This window comes from Battus philenor, unplaced genomic scaffold (genome assembly GCF_028537555.1).
Source record: "Battus philenor isolate CCGP_79_NKW_IND1 unplaced genomic scaffold, ilBatPhil1.0.hap1 SCAF_1, whole genome shotgun sequence".
Taxonomy (NCBI): Eukaryota; Metazoa; Arthropoda; class Insecta; order Lepidoptera; family Papilionidae; genus Battus; species Battus philenor.
In genome coordinates, this window is record NW_027181661.1 from 13,606,667 (window position 1) to 13,628,099 (window position 21,433).

At 29.2% G+C, this 21,433-nt stretch overlaps 1 protein-coding gene across 11 annotated transcripts in view; it reads left to right on the plus strand.

Annotated features, from left to right (window-relative positions):
• Positions 1-21,433, plus strand: part of LOC137922244 (coiled-coil domain-containing protein AGAP005037) — a 155,307-nt gene that overhangs the window by 85,920 nt on the left and 47,954 nt on the right. For 10 of the 11 annotated variants that reach the window (XM_068765197.1, XM_068765223.1, XM_068765256.1 and 7 more), the window contains exons 4-7: positions 10,762-10,907; positions 13,596-13,697; positions 17,194-17,365; positions 17,564-17,762. In XM_068765197.1, coding sequence (XP_068621298.1) covers positions 10,762-10,907; positions 13,596-13,697; positions 17,194-17,365; positions 17,564-17,762 — 619 coding nt within the window. The remainder of the gene's footprint in view (positions 1-10,761; positions 10,908-13,595; positions 13,698-17,193; positions 17,366-17,563; positions 17,763-21,433) is intronic. The other variant, XM_068765240.1, reaches the window with a different exon arrangement.

The window sequence follows — 21,433 nt, forward strand, 5'->3', positions numbered from 1 at the left end:
TTCTTCCTAAGTTTTTTAACTGGCTTATGTCTTGCAGCCCATGTAGCTTGCAGACTCTGCTGGTTCGAGGAGGGCTGGGTACGGAGTACGCTAAGCCGAAAACTTAAGTTAAGGTACTAAACCTCGAGGACTCTGGAAAGCCTAGGCCCGGGCCACTGCGTACTGCAGTTCACAGAGTTGGGATTTCGCAAAGCTAGGCATCCGCCTATTCGCACCATAGAATGACGCTCAAGGGTCCCCTCAAAGGGTGTTCGGCTTTGGGATGTCACTCGTTTAGCATTATGATAAAAGGGTGACCCGAAGGAACACTTAAAAATTTCCTTACCTTACACCTTGATTTCTGAGAAAAAAAAAGATTCGTGATATCGCATATCTTACAACACTTATTTGCGTTACATAATTTCAATCGAAATCGTCATTCATAATTTTTAAAAAAGATTAATTTTGGGCTTATGCCAATACGTATGTTGCATTTAAAAATTAATATTATATGAAATAAAATCGTGCCTAAAAATTAAATCAATCCGTTAATTCGTACGGTAGTATATTCGCCTCATGGGTACAGTCTTCGAATCTTTATCTTTTAAAATATCTGAATCAGCAAAAACAAGTTACCGAGATTATTTCATTTAACATTGTTTATTTATTATTTTACGACTTATTATCTTCTTACAATTTATCTTACAATGGTTTTTATGTCAATACCAATATTTTACGCTCTCATAGAGAGCTTACAAATATTTTCGTACAAGAACAATAAAAAATTGCTTGGCATTAATACAAAACATATTTTTGAAGGGAATTTAAAAACATAGAAACTGGAAAGTGATATTGACACGGCAAGAGTTTTATCGTCACGGCGGACACTGTTTTAAGGTAAGTAACCAAATCTCATTCTAATACAAATAAATAATACATAATAATTACTATTTCTACGTTTTTTATTTATCACATTTAAAAAAATTATTATATTTATAAGAGGAAAAATAGTAAAGGTGATATTTTTTTTATATTGCCGATATCAATAATATGATTTTGTTGATTACAACACACTTGCATAAAAGCACAATTGCGAAGATGTTTCTTATTTTAGATCCATAGCGTAGTAACGTCATGAGATACCCAAATACTATGGAGGGTCAAGATATAACTTACCACTAATAACTAAGGTTAAAATTATGCCGACTCTGCGTCGTTATTTATACCCAACATCAGACAGTTATTACTATTCAGTTGGAAAGCAAATAGTCACTCTAATTATTTTCGTTCAATCACCCACAAAGCTAACAACCAGTAAACGCGACGTTTTAAACCAGGTGAGAAAATGTTAGTAACATTTTGTTCACATATTCTGGATTTTGAAAAAAAAATTACTTAGATCGTTTGACACTAGTAACAGAAAATTTTACCCTAGGGCACAAAATTTTTGTTTAATCACTTACTTAATTTGTGTTATCGTTTACGTTGCCGTAAATGTATGTAAAAATACATGGCAGTAGCATAAAAAATAGACAGTAGAGACAAGATTGCCTATCTCTTACTGACAATTATATACCTTTATTTTTGATCTGTTGAATCCGTTATAAAACATAATAAATGAGAGAGAGTATGAATTTATACGCGAGAAACTGAAAATTCTATAAAATCTATTTGATTGGAGTAATTAAAGTAGTTATTGCACCACAGTTTTAGCCCGGAAATTTTATACAAAGTTTAAATAAAAATGGGGTGCCAAAAGATTCAAAGGGCAATCTAGCTCCACTTTAAGGCTGTGGCAATATCACGATTAATTCGCAAAATGATGGTGTTTACGGGGGGAGAAGAAAAACTATACGTGAATTTTGGTTATGCGTATCGCTGATTTATTCTTCTACCACTCAGCAAATATCGACGAAAATTGATTATTATGTGTTATAAAAACAGGATAAGGGGCGAATGTATAGCTCATTTGCTCTAAATTAAAGTACGGTACGCCCTATCCTTTGTTTGACCAGGGATGACCAGGGCAATCTTGTCAAAATAATTCAATGCAAGTTTATTATTTGGTCAAAATACATAGTAACTTTTTTTTTGACGAAAGTCCTAATCTGGATTCAATTTTACCAGAAATAAATTTAACTAGATCATCTGTTAGAAAAGTGAAATTACTTATGCAATTAAAATATCTAAGGAGCATAAATCGGCAGGTGGAACCTGTGGAACTTGGAAAAGCGCTTAGGTGTGAAAATTTGGAAATTATAGTAAAATTATTTAATTCCGTTCATGATTCGGGCATTGTACCATCGGTTTTACGAAGAAATGCAATGAGTATAGAACTATCTCTCTTATGAGTTATATCCTAAAAATATTTTTGTAGCAATTCACTAAAGAACAAGTATCAAAGTCACAATTAGGGTTCATCGGTGGATTGGGATCGAGAGATGCACTTTTTGGATATCAAACAATGCATCTTAATGCAGAGATATGGACTAATTAAGTATGCATTTTATCGCCATTCCTGTTTAATATTTATTTGGATATGATTTTCAATGGCCAGATTAACAAGCTTCGTTATGTCGACGGCACTAGATTATTTCGTCAACGATATAAGAACTCCAGATACTTGTAAATAAGGTTCAGTCAGTCAGATCGATGGTCTTGACATCAACTCCAAAAAACAAAAATTATAAGCATTTGTAAAGTCCCGTATGTTAACCCCATCCTTCTAAGTAATGGATAATCTTTACAAATAGTAAGTAATTACAAATGTTTGGGATATTGAGTAGATTAAGAGATCATAATCTCGAAATTAAATGCTGCATAAATCAAAACTGGAACGCTTTCTTTAGGTTAGGTCATTTCTTTGCAATAAAAAGCTGAACAACGTGCTACGAATGCGACTAGCACGCTGTTAAGTTTTTATATGTACGACGTTGAATCGTACAGAATCGATGCGGAAGACAGTCAAAGCCTTTGATATTTGGGTATACAGGAGAATGCTGAGGATATCCCCGAGAGATAAAGTTAAAAATTAATCAGTGTTAAGGAGCATGAAAAAAATCAAAAGTATTATGTACAATAGAAAAGAGAAAGTTACGATATTTGAGGTACATGACGAGAAACTCAAAATACGAGCTACTGCAATTAATCGTATAAAGTAAGATTCACGCAAAGTATTGGTTTAAAACGAATATCCTGGCTAAAAACTTACGCCATTGGTTTGAAAAGATCCCGTTCGAACTTCAAAGCAACGATCACTTCGAAGTCAAAAATTTAGATTGCTCAAATGGCCGCCGACCTTCGTAAGAAGATGGCACTTTAAGAAGGTGCCCTTTTCGAAAATCAATCTATCCCTGCGAACTTTGTACTGGATGAATTTATTTGCTTGCCACATTTCAATAGAAAAAAAATTATATAACATACTTCACTTTATCCAGAGCGATTGGAAAAATGTAGCTTTAAAAACTGACTCAACTGAACAACTCAACTGACTTTTAAAGCTCTTAACGCTTAACCAAACACCTTGTGTAGGTTATAGCTCAGAATTCGAGCACAGATTTTCTTACAATTTGATATTATTCATAAAAACTTGCAAAATATTTTTCTCTTTTCGTAAATAATTAAGAAATGATTATTTATTACGAAAATTATACAAATAGAAGACTCTTGAACCTATTTATTGTATCTTTTATTATAGTTATTTTCTTAACGCTTTTTTAATATCACAAACCTATAAAATAGCCTCCAACAATCATTTTGTAATTTTAAAATATGTAAATAAAAAAAATCTGTGATTTACTCCATGTGTTAATTATGTGCAGAATTAGTAATAATAATTTTATTTCGTGTGTTAAAACTTAAAAAAATCGGTTACTAAACTATTTAACAAAACACCACCAAATACAGGCGCGCACACTTTATGTACATATACCAAAAACATTCACTGTTCATAAAAAGTGAACGAGAACTATGTTTGCAAACTGGACCTGAAATCTGTAATATCCTCTATTTCAATTTAGGTCGAGGAGAGGGCTTGTGATTGACCTATATTTTTACTATTCATACTAAAAACAATTTTAAAAAATCTAATCTGAAAATCTCTGTATAAATAAAAATAACGTATTACGAATTTATTAAAAACGGTACTTCAGTTTTAACATTAAAATCGATATTAAATTTTTTTATTAAATATTTATTATTTATTTTTATCGGATATGTATCTAAATTTCTATATTAAGCACATTTATTCTATTTCATATAATTATTTTTTGTAGTTATTGATTAAACGCAGATAATTATTTAAGCGCCAGAAATTACGAGAATTTAATTCTCGTCTTCAAATCATTGAGAAAGCAATCTAAAAATAATTCAATATTTCCGAAAGATTAATAACGTTTTTTTATTTATAACAGCAGAATTTTTTTATTTAGAGCAAGGAATCCCAATAAGTTTTTATTTTATTTATTCGTAATGTCAATTAATTACTTACTTTCTATCGTGTTTATTAATTACTTTCTATCGTGAGTATTTATTGGTCATAGTTATATTGTATTAAAATATGTACAAATAAAGAAAATAAATAAATTTTTTACAATGTCATTTGGACAAAATTCACCCGGTTTAATAAAGGCTCATGTTTAAATGCGACGGGCCTTCCACTTGTTGCGGCGGCAAAAGAATAATATAACTACATAATGTAATAATTGGAATAAATTGATTTTTAATCTTATGATTCACCATTGTAATACACATAATCGTTAAGCTTTAGTAATTAGTTTTTTAATTATAGTTTTTTTTTTTTTAAAGTCAGTAATCTTTTACAAAAATAAATTAAATTTAACTGTTACTAAAAGCACTAAAACTTATAATTTCAGTTTTATTAATGTGTTATTAAAGTTAAATAAAGGTGTAATAAATTATATAAAAACTCAAAACATCGTTACATCCTTTGTTTACAAACACGCGGACGCTCCAACAGGTTCTTGAAATTATTTGTATGTGTTAGTGCTGAATAAATACATACAAACTCAATTCCCCATTCCCTTAAGGAGCCAGCCAATCACAAAAGTCGGTTTACTGCGCATGTCTGACCGGATGCTGCGTACACTTGAACTTGAGATACTTAATAATCTAAAAATCTCAAAAACGTTGAAAAACCTGTTGTAATTGTTGTATTCTGTAATTAATAATTATAAAAAGTATTAAGATATATTTAAAAAGGAAAACAGAAAAGTGTACGAGTTTTAATTGCATTTAAAGAATATATTTTGATTTGTTTACATCCTGCGGATAATACAATGTACGTAACTGTGATAGTTATAATTGTCTCTTTCTATCTATAGTCATCACCATCTATCCATCTCGCAAACAAGACAGGCGGAGTGTTTATAGGGCCCCGCAGATGTGTTGGCGGTGGGCCGGCGGGAACAGAATGTTCTCAGCTACAGAAATTTAGAGACCTCATTCTTTCAGGAAAATTCAGGTTGAACACATCTGACCGCAGAATTTTTTCTGAAATCGTCGCTCCATATCCATTACATTCTCATACCTTATTAATATCGTACTAAAATGTGTCAACTGATAGTACTTTGTTGTGAAAGACTTTGTACTTTACTTTTGGTAATTTTTTCTTCTATTTATATAATATATTAACAAATTAATATATACATTTGAGTTCTTATAATTTAATATTGTGAAATTTTTTTTTTAATATTTTCCTAACTTTTACTGTTTTGTAGCAAGTGAATTGCATTGCGAATGCCGTTGCGTGGATGCGTGAGTACTTTTGCTTTAGGAACCGCAGTAGCTCCGCGTCCGATCCAGGTAACGACGTCGAATTGGTTAAAAGAGCCAAAAATTCAAAATTCTCTGATTCCGTACATTGCGAGTTTTCCAATTCATTTTTATTTGATAAATAATTATTTTACGTGAAGTGAAAAAGCAAATCCTAATTTTAAACTAAATTATGATGTGATTATTTTACGTTAAAATGTGTAAATAGCTTGTAATTAATTTTTGACTGAAACTTTATACAATTTACGGGCAAAATATAAAAACTTCCTATTTTTAGTGATGTTTTTGGCGCACTTTTCTTATTAATAAACTTTCATAATTTTCTAATAATTGATACTCAGCTAATGTTGAAAATTCAAATCAAATCATAAAAAATAATTCTAAATTAATCAAAGGAAATGTTAAACAGTGGAATCCTAATTTATGTCAGTTATAATTAACTTATAGCGTGCACATTACTCAAGTTACCGGTTTACGTATAATAAATTGTTTCTCATAAAAATAGTTGTATGTATAGACAACGCAGGTTATATACTAATTATTTCGTTTTTTTCAGATAATGTGGTTTCTGTGCCTGTAGAGTAAAATAATTGCGAAATGCAGCCGCGCTTTAGAAGAAAACATTTTGCTTCAAGATCTTCAACTTTCACTATATTTTTAAAATTTATTTATTTTACTATATTTTAAAAAATTGAGCACTTTTAAATAACGTTGATTTGCAAAGTATTTATTACTTTGGTAATAATTTTACGGGAATGGTGATGTTCTTTTAGCTTTGTTAAATTGGAAGCAATGTATTTATTTACTGAATCAATAAAGATCATGCTTAAATGTGGTTTTACTTCCCCATAACTTCGAAATACTAATCAAACTAAAGAAATTAAATTCAAACGATTTCCTTTAAAGAAATATATTAGTTTCATCACTCTTATTTTAATATACGTTAGTCAAATTCAATATAATGACACACATACATTAATATATTTTCAAAACTCTTTGTAATATAGAAAATAAATATTTTTATTGTTTCGATACACTTTTCTGTCACACACGCTATAAAAATAATACATGATATAAAAATAAAGATGATGAATGCAACTTTTTATAACTTAATCTTACACACATAACTTTAAATATTGTAAACAAAACTCTTCATTATTTGAAAATAATTATATTTAATTATAGTCCGGTCTAATATTTTTGACACACAATAAATTCAAGTAAAATTATAATAACAATTTGATGACGATACAATTTGAAAAACAAAATAAACTCCTTAAAATTTAATTTTATACATATACCTTAAATATTTTCAATAAAATTCTTCACTGAAATGAATACAAATATTTTTATTACTGTTTTGTCATATTTTATTTAAACACAACACAACAAATTATATGCATTAACTATACAAAAAATAAAAGAGATTTTTATAAAACAATTTTAGGACCACTTACCATCAATTAGAAAAAAAAGCTTATATTAAAATGTTTTACTAGAACACTGTACTTTCATATTATGCATTATAATGCGTAACATATAATTATGATGTCGATGAAAAAACTACGATATACTGTTTCATTTTAAATGACGAACGATATTTTCTTATTCCTTTTGCATAAAAGATTGAAAAATTGTTTTAACACTTTAAATCACATCTTCACTCAAAAGATATATTGATATAATAATTAGTAATAACAACATATTATAATGTGTTTGCAAAAAATACAAACACTGTACTCCTCAATTAAGAGTTATTTGTTCAAATCTAATCATTATAATATTAACCCTTACGTTGGACTCTAGCATGTCAATAGAATGTAAGTAAGTCAGAAACATTTTTTGCTTAAAGGCTACGTTAGTGATGGGCTAGTATTTAATACAATTCAAAGATCACACAAATTTTACGAATACTTTATACAAACTTAATTTTATACTGAAGTTTTGAAACAAACATACACCTTCGTATGGTAGAAAAGAGATGACTCATACCGACCAACAATCATCTTTAGGATTCGAGAAAAACTAGCCTGGACCCTGCAGAGCATCGAAGCAATGTTTTTGTGCAAAATTACAAAAAAGACATTTTAGTTAGCTTAGACGAACATGCCCGCACAAAATGTTTGATCTTGTCTTAATAAATGCATACAATCTGCAGAATCTTTTCTTCAAAAACCTTTACTATCGTCATATGCACCATTTTTTTACCAATTACAAAATTAAAGAAATTTATATGTCAGTATTTCTTTATATTGAATTTTTACACCTCTCTTAAATGAAACAATTTAAGATAATAAGTTTCATTCACATTCACGTAGATATATTTTCTTTGACACAACAAAATACGTGCATATTTAGCTAAACAAGGATGCAATTCTTTGATATACTTAGTAAAGTTGTAGTTAAAAATTTCGAAAATTCTTTTCACTCAAAGTCTTGTACACCTTATCAAGTACAAAAGAAAGAGGTTAGTTCGGTTGTGTTGTGTTCAGTTTTTAATTTTTAATTAACTGAACTGCTTCATTAGATCGAATCACATCTTTACTTATTTGATTAATCCAAAACTTATATTATTTTTCAAAACAACTTCCATATAACTCTTGCTATAATTAGACGCCTATCAGTTTTTAATTGGGATTTACTTCCAATACTTCAGACGTTCCTTTAACAAAATCCATCTCTAAAACCTACAAAGAGATTTTCAATCTCCCCTTGCTCGGTAACACGCTGTTACGATATATTATGTTCTTATGTATGTTACCTTATATTATGTTATTTTTTTCGTAACCGTTACAATATTTTATATGGCAGCAATATCTTTTACGCCTTTTTGATATCAACTTAATTGTTGATAATTGTTTTTTTAGTTGTTTCCATACTATAATTTTACAACGTTAAATTTTCTTGAATTTACATCATCACATCAACATTACTTAAAAAAACTACTGTTGTCTTTTGGCGAGATAATGACACTAAACTTTAGTTGTCATTCTATGACCACACGGGATCAAATTTATTTTTAGTCCCCATCACTTAGGACCTTTAGTACATTCTCAGGCACAATACGTTTTCAATAAATTTTGAAAGATTTTTTTTATTTTCATCCTCATCTTTAATCTTTCACATTATTTTTCACACATCTTTCTTTTATTAGTCACACTTTCTTTCATTCCTTGGCATGCTTTGTTTTCCTTTCTTACATCACCTTCCTTACTTCGCCTAAACCTCCAGAATACTACTTTGTCATTTATTTTAGACGAGACTAATGTTTAAGACATTTAGTTTGACTTTTGAAGGTGTTTTTAATAATAAAATACCTTATTTATAATGTGCATCATCCTAAGTAATGGGTTGCTATCAAATTTGCAGTTATTGAAATAATGTAGCCTTCGGCTGGCTGTTCACCTTTGCGTGTTCCTAAATAATTACTGTTTTAAGATTATGAATTTGATAGCACAGTCTTAATTTTTCCATTGATTTATACAGGTCTTTTTGTTTCTTATTAACCCTTACTAAAATTTACTCCAATGATTTGACTTATCCTTTGAGGATGGCACGATATGAATTACCTGTTTCTGGCTGTCTCCTGTCGTTGGTATATCAAATGTGTAGATATTGGTACAATACGTGCTCGAATAACAATTTTTGTGATGTACCTGCTTTGATTAAATTGAAATAATTTTTACAGGTATTATTTTAAAACGTGCAAGCAATAGTATGAAAATTCTCATTTAATCTTGTACTGTAATATTTTAAGCCTTACGCGATCAAAGATTTGTTACACTTCTAAAAATACAGCAGAGAAATATTGTTTTTTTTTCCATAGTATTGTTTGACCAAATTATAAACAAAATATACTTTTTTATGGAAACGTGACTAACGGAAATCAAATTGGTATTTAGGGCCAATGCTACGTTCATGTGTAAACCGAGTCTATGAAAAGTTTTTTCTCGTATTTTTTAAAGAACGGAAGTATAGCTTATAGGTCGTCATAAAGAGCACTCGTGTGTTGGTTTACCGTCTTTGTCGATCACGCCGATCTGCTACATGACAATCTGCTACATGCTGTACACATAAATCAAGAGAGTGCGAGAATAGCGATGTCAGAAACGTAATGTACTTTTTTATGGAGCTCTTTAATAATCATTAAATTGAAATACTACTTTATTGTAATATTGTCAACATATTCTTTTTCTGCTGCACATTCTATTACTGGGTAAATTTTCTATTTTGATAGACGTTTTCAGCGTACTTTTGTTTATCTATTAAAGCAAATTATATTTAATATCTGTTTTGTAGAAATGTTGCTCCAATATTTATTATTTCTCTCTCTGCATTACCAGTATACTCTAATGAAGTCAATTAACACTGCGCTATTAGAATGTCAGCCATTATTATACCAAAAAATAATATGTTGCAATCAAATTACTGTGATATTCGTTTTTACACTTTACAGAATCTACTCCGTAATAGATACAAGTCTCCGTGCGGACATTAGTTATTACCAGGAGTCTTTTTTAACATTTCATTTTTGTCTTCGTGTAGAACCAAAATTTTCAATTGCATTTTTTGTTTTGTCTTAAAAGCTGCCAGCTTTTGGACTTAAGTTATTCTTCAGTTATTTATTTGTTTTTTGTTGTCCTCTGCTCCTGAATTGTCGAATATATTTCATGAGATTTTAAAATATTTGTCGAATATTTTAAAATCTCATGAAATTATTGACGCTCCTATATTAATGATAATGCTTGCACGATGACGCAATTAATCTTATAGTAGCTTTTATGTCCTTTTGTGTGGTTGCTTTAGCGAACGTTTTCATCGTAAAATTAATCGGATTTTACGGTATCAGATTTTTGACTTGATAAAGCTGATGTTCTGATATCTATGTTCTATTTATTTATAAAAAAATTATTACTACATAACTATAAATTTTTTATGTGCTTTGATTTTATTTGAAATAGTTCTTCATGTGTATATTTTTGTTCCTAGGTGGTATGTCGGACGGTGAATCTGGGCGTGTCCTTCCAAGAGGTCGTCCATCTCGTCGGGAAGATCCTCGCCGCCATACTCTGGCTGGTAATCATCTCTACGTACATCCTCATCACTCTAATCAAATTGATGCTGAAGACCTTGAGGTAAGGATAGCGTATTATTTATTATACCATTAAGTGCACCGGTTCTATCCCACAGAAGAAAAACTTTAGGTTCCTTCAAAAATTGTCTAAAACACCATTTTATATTTCTAAAGATATTTAATCTAATATCAAGACTCTCTTTTCATTCATTAGACATTGAATGCATTTTGAAAGGAAAATGAAAAGAAAGCTATTGGAAAGGAAAAATAGAGAGTATAAAATGTGTTATAATTTTTATAAAACATATTTGACACAAGAAACTATTTCATTAAAATTTCTATGTAATACACGATGGTATAAGTACCGAGATACTAAGGTATATTATATACGTTAAAATTTTTTAAAATGAAGGATGTTTACTGTCTTTGAATATTATTTATTTGCCGCCAAAAGGAAGCGCAAGTTACAATATTTAAACGAGGTATAGTTAGTAAAATATAGGCAAATAAGTGTGACGAAGCGTTTAATTATTCATAATAATATAAAATATATAAATAATATAAATAATACAGTTTTATATAGAATATTGTTTTAATCAAATTTAAGTCGCAATAATAAATGTTTCCGTAGCAATAACAAATTACATTTAGGTCAATGTTTCTAATATTAAATCTACAAATCTAACTATGAGGTTAGGTTCACATTTCATATCAACATGTAAAATGTAATTTTTCAGAATTGTGTCCGTAGTGTTGTAGAAACATTATACTAGTAATTATTTTTATATCTAGTCTCTAGTTTATTTTAGCAGCTTTTACTGGTAATTTATACTGGAAAATTTGCATATCGCGTCTTTATAAAAACAATTTCTTTTACTGGTTGATATTTAAATTCTGATCACTGTTGTTTAAGTAGTGAGCTATGTACATTTTCTATTATTTTCATGTTATTGTGGTCAATACGTTGGACTTGTTGTGCTCATTAAGATGATAATTATTCGACAATAAAACACATTTTATCAATTTCTTTAAGAACAAATATATAGAGCAATAATATTAATTGAATGAAATTTTTTAAACATTAATTGTATCTATTAATTCTTTGAAATCGTAGACTGATACGTTTAGTTTTCCTATATTTTTATTCGTCGTATGTGCGAAGATCTTACAAGCAGCAGTAAGATCAGTATTAATTTCCATTCCTCAATTACCAATTTCCTTTTAACTTACAGACGCCAATGCAACATTTACATAATTTTTCATTCATATTATGCTCGTTTGTCAGTTTTTAATACTCTCTTCTAGCCGCAGAACTTCATTTCTGTGAATGAACGGTAATCGAACTTTTTTTATACTTCTACCAATGCGAATTCTATACGTAGAGCAATTGCAACTATGAATAAGAGTTAATTTCATTCATAGTAAGAAGGTATTTTTAAATATTTATGTATTTCAATACAATCTTGACATTTGTCGTCAAATAAAGGTCGTTTTCTTGTTTATAAGTTCGCATGTTCGAAATGATTGTACAATAAAAACCATGATTTTATTTAGTTTTCATTTTCAAGTAAACTTATATTAATAAAAAATAAAAAAGTTCATTGATCTTTGCAAAAGCGAATTGTATCATTTATGATCGAAATATTTTCGTTTTTCTATTGTTGTGAAACAAAGGCGCATTTTAATAGATTTCATTTCGCACCTTTTCGTCTTTCAATGATTATTACTACTGAATTTAATTATAACTTTATCATCATGGGGATGTGATGTTTACCTTTTTTTTTAAATGCAAAGCCATACAGTGTCACCTGTTTTTACATATACTTGTGTGAGAATATATATAATAGATCTCATAAATTAGTTAACTGCGGCTTTCGTTAAAGCGAAAATCCATAATTCCTGCTCAGCGTTAGAAACAGGTATTATTCTGCTGTATCCAAGATACTACTCAACCTTTTTACAGACTAACAACAGGTTACGACAATAAAAACAAAGCGTAGCATATTTTATATATATAAATCCATTTATTAGCTCGCATTTTCATGAAGCATTGTAATGATTGTATCTTTTTTGACCAGATTACTACTGATTTTTCGACGGATATACTCCAAATAACATGACGTGTTAACATACTCTTCATTATTTTTTTAACCAAAATAACAACTTAGTCTATGAAACCACATTGATTTGACTGAATTAATAGTAGTAACGACGGAATAATCTTCTATTGCATTAATCAGTCAGACTGTTTACATAAAAAATTATGAGATTATATAATCTTTAATACAATCTACAAAAAAAAATATATATTTTCGATACGGATATGACTTACAACCAATATGTCAATGTTATAAGTATCTCGTATTAAGAAATCAAAGCCGCCATAGTATTATAGGTAATTTAATTTTATGTACGTAATGCCTTAACCGGTAATAGTTTATTTGGAAAATATTAAAAGATATTAAATAATTAAAACGACATTGCGATTACGAACGAGGAAGTTAATTTAAACAGGGGCTGATTTTTATTTCTAATTAACGTGAATATAGAGATGGTCAAAAATATTGCCAAAAATGGTTAGTAATAATGTTGTTGGCATTAACATTAGATCGGATATAGCACGTAATTAGGAAAAGGATATCATATTTCGTTTACTTTTTTCATAGAATTATTATAAATTATTAAAATATTATTATTTTGTATTTCTTTTGCATTTTATTATCTTATAGTCATCTTTCCTAATCTTCAGCATTGTGATCACGCGGATACTGCAATGAACATGCCAGAGTACGCCACGGTCACCAAGTTCCGCGACGCGAGACAGAAAATTTTAGATCCCCGAACGAGAAAGGTATCCAATATCTTACGTGCATCGGTCGTAAGCGACTTTTAACGCTTTAAATTATCTTCTTTACTTATAATTAACCCATTTAAAACTTTTTTCATACTAATAATTAAAACGATAAAAATAAGCATACTACTAATTTAACTAACACATAAAATCTAAATGTCACATGTCATATTTATAAACTAGTTAGAACCAATTTTATTGCGTAATAACAAAAATGTATTTTTAATTTTTGAAGTCCACAAAGCAATATTTTAAAATATTTATTTTGTCGTAAATTTCAATTAATTTTCTTATCGTGCAGCCTGTCTGACAAAGAGAAATTTGAAGCTAAGTTATGTTACAACATTTCGGTACAATTTAGATAACGTGAACAAAACTCTCTACATAAGAATCGACTTTGGACATGTAATACTGAAATAATAAATTGTTTTTAAGAAAGTTTTAAGTCATTGAAACTAAGTCCTATATATACATAGTCTTATCGATGTAAAACTTTCCAGCTATATATTTGTTTATGATTCCTCGACATGTACATATATATACTTTTCTTATTATCAATATCACTAAACTATATATCAATTACATTACTAAATAGTGTATAAAAAATGTGTCGAGTGTTTTTCAAAAAAATTGATACGGACAGACACTTTGTCTTTTTAGGTGTTAAAAGAATCTTGTAACCGTAGTTTCTATTTTTAATAATTTTGCCGATCTTTCATTAGATTTCCACAAGTATTAAAGAACAGTTTATTCTAAAGTGCATTTTTATTGTAGCTATTTTTATTTTTAATAACATTATTGTATACATTATAAAGATTATTATATACAATCAATATATCCGTGAACAAAAAACTTCTACTCCTTGAGATCCTTTCTTCTTATGACGTTTTCGTTCGTAATACATAATTGACATCGCTACCCATACTTAAATGTTAATAAACAAATAATTGAAATGGTGCTTAAAAAAATATAACATTAAAAAACTAAAAAGTGAAACCATGTCTTATTTAAAATATTGAACAAGTATTCACGTCCTACGTAAGTCATTCAGAATATTATGAGGGAAAAGTAATTCCCTGGGTTACATGTTTTATTAAATCTTTTTAAAGAACTCTCCTCCATCCTCTGTTCAAAGTTATGCCTTTGCCGCCTTATATGCCTTTGATCCATATTGCAAAGCATATTTTCTTGTCTGCAACCGGTATTACAACTACTTATTGCCTTCTTGAACGCAGTAAGCGCTTTTTGAATTGTGATGATAACTAAATTTGTGGGCTGTTTTTTATTTTAAGGGTCTAGAACAAGCCACACGGATGCATCAGAACTGTAAGGAGGATGAACTAAAAGTTTTACTGTTGTAGTGTGACTGTAGTTCCTCTCCTTAATCGTGAAGGCGTCCTTGAAATTGTAGAGTACCCAACACGAGAGACTTTCCGATCCAATAAGCAGATTGTGCTAAATCTTCTCGAATCATATTATTACAGTATCAATAATCTAGACAAAGCTTGAAATAATACTCCAGGTGTAAATTATATTGTTAAAATAATTTGAAATATTTTCAAGATTTTTGTTGTTTATCCAAATAACCATAGTTAAACATAAAAATTATAGCCCAGTAAGCAACTATGTAATCCGAAAGTTTTATTGAATAGATATTTTTACTAAATTCCTTGTACTCTAGATACAGAGAAAGCGAAAAACTTTTCATTAGTATTCACGAAGTCATAATAAATAGCTGCGCGAAATTATTCCCCGAGCTGATCGATTTTACATTACTACATTATATTTTCTTTATGAAATATTTACTGAGAAATTTAAATTAAGAACAATTATATATTTACCTTTATAAAAAAAATATTTTAGCCACTTTGAATGTGGCTTAGAAATATTTAATAGTCGAAACTGTTTAAATCAATACCTGCGTTATTTTGAGATAAAACGAAAAATAAATGATCATATCTGTTATAAGATAAAATAAAATAATAACCTACAACTATATGAATACAAAGTTGTAATTGTGTGTTAAATCTTTGTGCCTGCAATAATTCGCATGTATGTTATTCAATTTGTTTTCATGTGTAATTGTATTTAGCTTAATTTTAATATGACCAAATATTAGTTCTTTTATGTAATATAATGTATTTAACCTTATTGTTTTAAAGTCAAAATAGACCTCTTGACAACCGTTGAATCCTGTGAAACCTTTGTGAGGACCAGTAGGCACAATTAGGTTTTTTCGACGGCATTTTTGAAGGCAGATACCGCCTCTTCGCTGTCATGAAACATTATTCTACGCAGTTTTTCTTTTGCTTTTAATAGAATAAATTAAAGTTACCTAGTATAGTTGTGATTGTGCGGACAATTAACCTATAATAATACCTGCCATAGTCAAATAAAGGTTGTTCATTTAGGAGCTTACGATGACACGTTGTCTTGAAAATTTTAGAGCGCTTTCATTCCTTATGTCGCAGACAGACTATTTTTAAAACTGTATATGTGAAGGAATGGTATAATCCAATATTGTTTTTTTAAATTACAGCATTATTTTTTAATTTAGGTTCTAAAAATTGTCAGCGTTATAAGTATAATTTTCTAGTAACTATTTTATAGTCGCTGGACGAAATAAAATGATTATATTTTTGAATAAGTGCGAAGTTATACAAATCGCAAACACAGTGGTGTTTATTGTTCCACGGCTTGCGTGAAAAAATAGTAGAGAATTATGGCAATTTGTATAATCATTAATGACGTTTTAATGTAGCGTTCACCGGTATACGACGTTAAAGAAATTATCATAGGTTCTATGTTTTGGTAGGGAAAAGTAAAAACACCTAAATTCTTCTCACTGTTACTGGACAGATATTGTTTTATTATAATTGGAGATACAAAACTGCGTACTAAATTCACACCAAATGTCTTCCAATGTCAGTAGTTTTGAAAAAGTCAGCAATACCCTTATCAATATTTTTGAATTATCTGTCCAGTGTCACATTAATTCTTCGCGTGACGCGACATTTTTACCACACTTTGGCTCTATTTGTTTAGCATGTTTCTTATTTATTATTAACGATTATGTAAGGCATCGCTATTATGTACATTTAATTGGGATTTTTTATAGGACGTTAAAACTTTAAATTTAACCTTATTGACTAATTATCTTTATCCACACTTTTGGTTTTGAATGCTACGAGAAACTACGTGCACAATATACTTAAGGTTAATACTTACCAAATATCCATATTGAATTTTAATTAAACTTGCAGTAATAAATGAGCAAAGTGTGAAAATAAGTAATAATTAAAAAATAGAGAAGTTTACCTAACAAAATATTTATTTTAAAACCTTTAAATTGAAATATGTTATAAATATAGTTAGGTTGATAATCTAATAAACCTTAGAATATTACGTAGCAAAAACTAAAAAACAACTGCATTTTATAAAAGACATTTTACGGAAGAGGACCTCGAACAATATGTTTATTAATATTTTCTTTCAGCCGCCGCTTCCACGCAACTACCCCGCAGGCAACAACGCGCTTCTGTTTGAAGATGACCCCGGGGTTATGTCTGAGGTGGAAACAGCCTCTACGGGTTTTCGTCGAGGTGGAAAACAGAGGTCATCCTTACCCGTTGTAAGAACGCCGAGTAAGACTTTGGAGCGACCTTTGGGTAAGATAGCTTCCCATTTTTACATAAAAGCATAAAGCCATATTTTATATACCATAAAGATCGCTTTTTTCATATAATTTGCATGTTATTTATAATTAGTTTGAAATTGAAATACATTCATTAAAATCATTCTATTTCTAAAACGTCACAATAAAATAAGTCAAGTATAAAATAAATAACCATGAGATTTTTTTTTAGGTCTCGTCTTTCTGCAGTACAGAAATGAAACTAAACGTGCTTTACTACCTAACGAGATCACATCGATTGATACCGTGAAAGCCTTGTTCGTCAGAAGTTTTCCTAAGCAACTAACCATGCAGTATATGGAGTCTCCTATGGTGAAGATCTACATCCACGACTCTTCGAAAGATATGTTTTATGAATTGGAAGATGTTCGGTCAGTTTTATTGTTATATACATACTGTTGTATACTTTGTTATATATATAGCGTACAATGGTGTCGTTTACTTTCAGATATTTCATAGCATTTTTTTAAAATATTTCTCATAACTGCGTAATGCTTTACCATGAGTTTACAATGTTCATGATATACATAAATAATTTAAAAAACTAACTTTTACATGCATATATTTGGGGCAAAATTTTTAAATATCTATTTTATTTTGTTTTGCAGTTGTACATTAAACCTTGTAAATTTAGGTTATTTAAAAATTGCCAATTCATTTTGCCAAAATAACGCGTTGCACTATGCAGCTAAACTGCGTAATTGCACACAGTTAATCTAAATTTTATTTCAAAACTACGATTGAAGATTTGTGCAAATCATTAAATGTATCAAGTTATTGATTATTATGAAATATAATTTAAGTCTGTCAGTACAATTCAAGTGCATTACATTACAGCATGAAAAGCATGAACCGAGTAAGATAGACAGGGTTATATTATATGCAAGCCGTGGTACCGTTGATTGATGAAAGGCGCGTTGTCATGAATTGTACAATCCGTGAAACGGCAATGAACTTGTTTGGTAGTTAACGCTCCTCCTTTTTTACAGGGAACCATTGTCCTATAAGTGCAAAAAGTGAGAAGACATTATAATGTCATTACCAATGACGTGGTACACCGAATGCTAGTACTTCATATCCTTGCTTTAGTATCGATGAAATTGGTTTGACTATGTATTCTGGCACAAACCTGTGCATTATTTAAAATGTACACTGCTTATAAAATGTATCTCTATTTTGAATCTAATAATTTTTTTTACGAAAAATTTTTGATGCGACATGTTAATTAAAAGCAAAATAGCAAACATGATTTGTGTGTTCGAACTTTTAAATAAATTATTGCGGGTTTGAAAACATAATAATATTTACGATATAAAACGCTTAACGGCGTAAGATATGAGAAATTAGAGTGGGTGAAGAAACTTATAATGTATTGCTAGCTGTATTTTCACGATAACAAAGACATGATTTTGAAGCGTTTTTAAGAACATTCAAGTTGCCTAGTTATTTCTTTACAAGAATAATTAAGACAAATTTGTCAATTAATATTGCTTATAACTGTCGTATTTGAATATAGTTTTATGTTGCGTCATGCTCACCCCGTGATACAGAAGAATTATTGTATAAGAGAGTATGTATATACTCAGTGCGAATGTATAGCGCTTTTTTTTCATAATGCTCACCCCATATCCTTGCAGGTTACCGAGGATATTTTTTATCTTGAATCATAATACATTTTCTTTTTTAAATGAAACGCAGTGAAATTATAAAACACCATTATTTTTCATAATATTATTCATTGTTTAACATGTGATAGGATTTTTAATATATTTATACAATTGAATGTTGCAGCATAATGATGTACATTATATTAGTTCATTCATGTCATAATATGTGCAGGAAAAAGAGAGGATACTTATATCATTTAGGGCGGCGGCTATGCGCCGTGTTCAATGCGCCCCTGTAGCTTGTTGGATATTTCCATCAGTACCAGACTCGACCTTGCCATAATCGTACGGACGGGATAAAGCGTTCAGTTCAAGGACGGTTTTAATTTTAGTGAGTTAAGTGTATATTTATAGTGTAGTGGGTGATTATTATAAATATGAAAGGGTGTAAAGAGTTTCAACACGAGCACGACTATCGCTGCCCGTAAGTGATTTGATCGTAACATATTTTCCAAGCGGCTTCAAGGACATTTGTTCCATCTCTATAGTAACGGACCTCCGAGTTTTACTTGACTGCTTCATTTAAAGTATTGTTTTTTTTTTTTTTAAATAGAAACAATATATAATATACAGTGATATGTATAATATTTTCAAGTAATTAGAAAATTTTCATTTTCAATTTTATGAATTATATGAAGTTAAGTTATCTATAATATTTTTTAATTTTATCTAGTTTTAATTTACGTTTTGAGGATTATTTTTTTACAATTTTTTAATTTTCTTCTTTTCTCATTACTAATTTATTTTTATGTTAGTTTGAATTAAAAAAATAAAAATTATTTTCATATTATGCCTAAAAATCAGCCATTACAAAATTCACCTCATAATCACGGCCATTTCATGAACCGCTGCTTCGGTACCATAAGTACACTACTTCGGCCACGTTCCAGTTTTCATATACTTCAAAAATAAAAATGATATACGTATTTTATAAAAAAAATTATAGGACGTATGGAAAGTTAAAACGATGGATAATATTTAACATTTTTACTTAGAAATTATTTTGTCCAATGCCTTACATAATTTTACCTAAATATTTTAAATTAGTTCCTATATAAATAATATAATATATTATAGTCTGTAGGTTATATGCATACCCCATCAGAAATTTCGTGAGTCGCCAAATCAATAGTTCATTAATCGCAAATGTGTTTTTACCTTTAACAATAAATAGTAATTATTCGTATAAATAATAACTTATAACGGGAAGATTTGTATTGCTACCTTTGAATAGATATTCTTATTACTGAAAATATAATTTTAAATATTATTGATACAAATATATTGAAATATTGTAAAAAATTAATCGAGTAATACGCTTTTACGTTTTTTAATTCAAATAAACTGCCGTAAAACATTTTAAATACAAGAGCAAGAAAAAATTTCAAATAATGGCGTTCATCGTTTCCAGTGATGTCGCTCACAGAACAATATTCGGTATCATGAAATAAATTTGTATCTTTTTTGTGGTTCCGAATTACACTTAATATTTTAGTTATTATTAAAACCACAAAAAATAAAGAAATCATAGATTCAGGACTGGGAGCAACATAAATGTAACTAATAAATATTATTAGTTTTAAAAAGGCAAACAATTACCTTGATTTGATTATAATGTAATTTGATTTGTTTAAATTGCCAAGTTTTAAAATAAAATTGGGTAAAATTATTTCTTTACATGTCTTCTTAAGTGTAATTATTTTGAACGTTAACATTTTTTAACAATATTGTATAGCATTAAAAATAATTTAATTCCTTCAAGTAATTTGCTGTAAAGAGCCGTTTCGAAATGAAAATATGCAGTACATATTTTGTCATTCACTCGATATTATGTAGTAAAATACTAATTTTGTTTCCACCACTCGAAAAATATCTTTTAAAAGCTACCAAAAAGCTACATTTTTCTTCTTAAGTTTTCTCTTTGTCTTAACGTAACTACTGCATAAGTCTTTTTCTTTCTTTTCGTGTGAATGTCACATTTATCCGTAAAGATGTTGCTATCATCTTAGATTGTTTCGTTGAGATTTTGCTACATCATTTAAGTGGTTAGATAAATAATAATATATAATTCGACATTAAGTCATTGACACATTAAAATAATATTTAAACGATTATATTATTCGATGGAAATGTACTAAAGCCTTTGTACTAAGTGCTAATAGAACTCGTTTAATAAAATGAAATGACCCGTTCAATTGATTCATTTTAAACGGGATTAATTATTTAAAACACATGTGTTTTTAAAAGCTATAACATAATACTATATCCTAATTAATAATTATAAAAAATCTGTAGCATTATGGCTAGAGGTAATCAATAATTTTCTCTATAATAACAACAAATCTTACTTTCTTGCGTCTTTTAGAAATTTATGT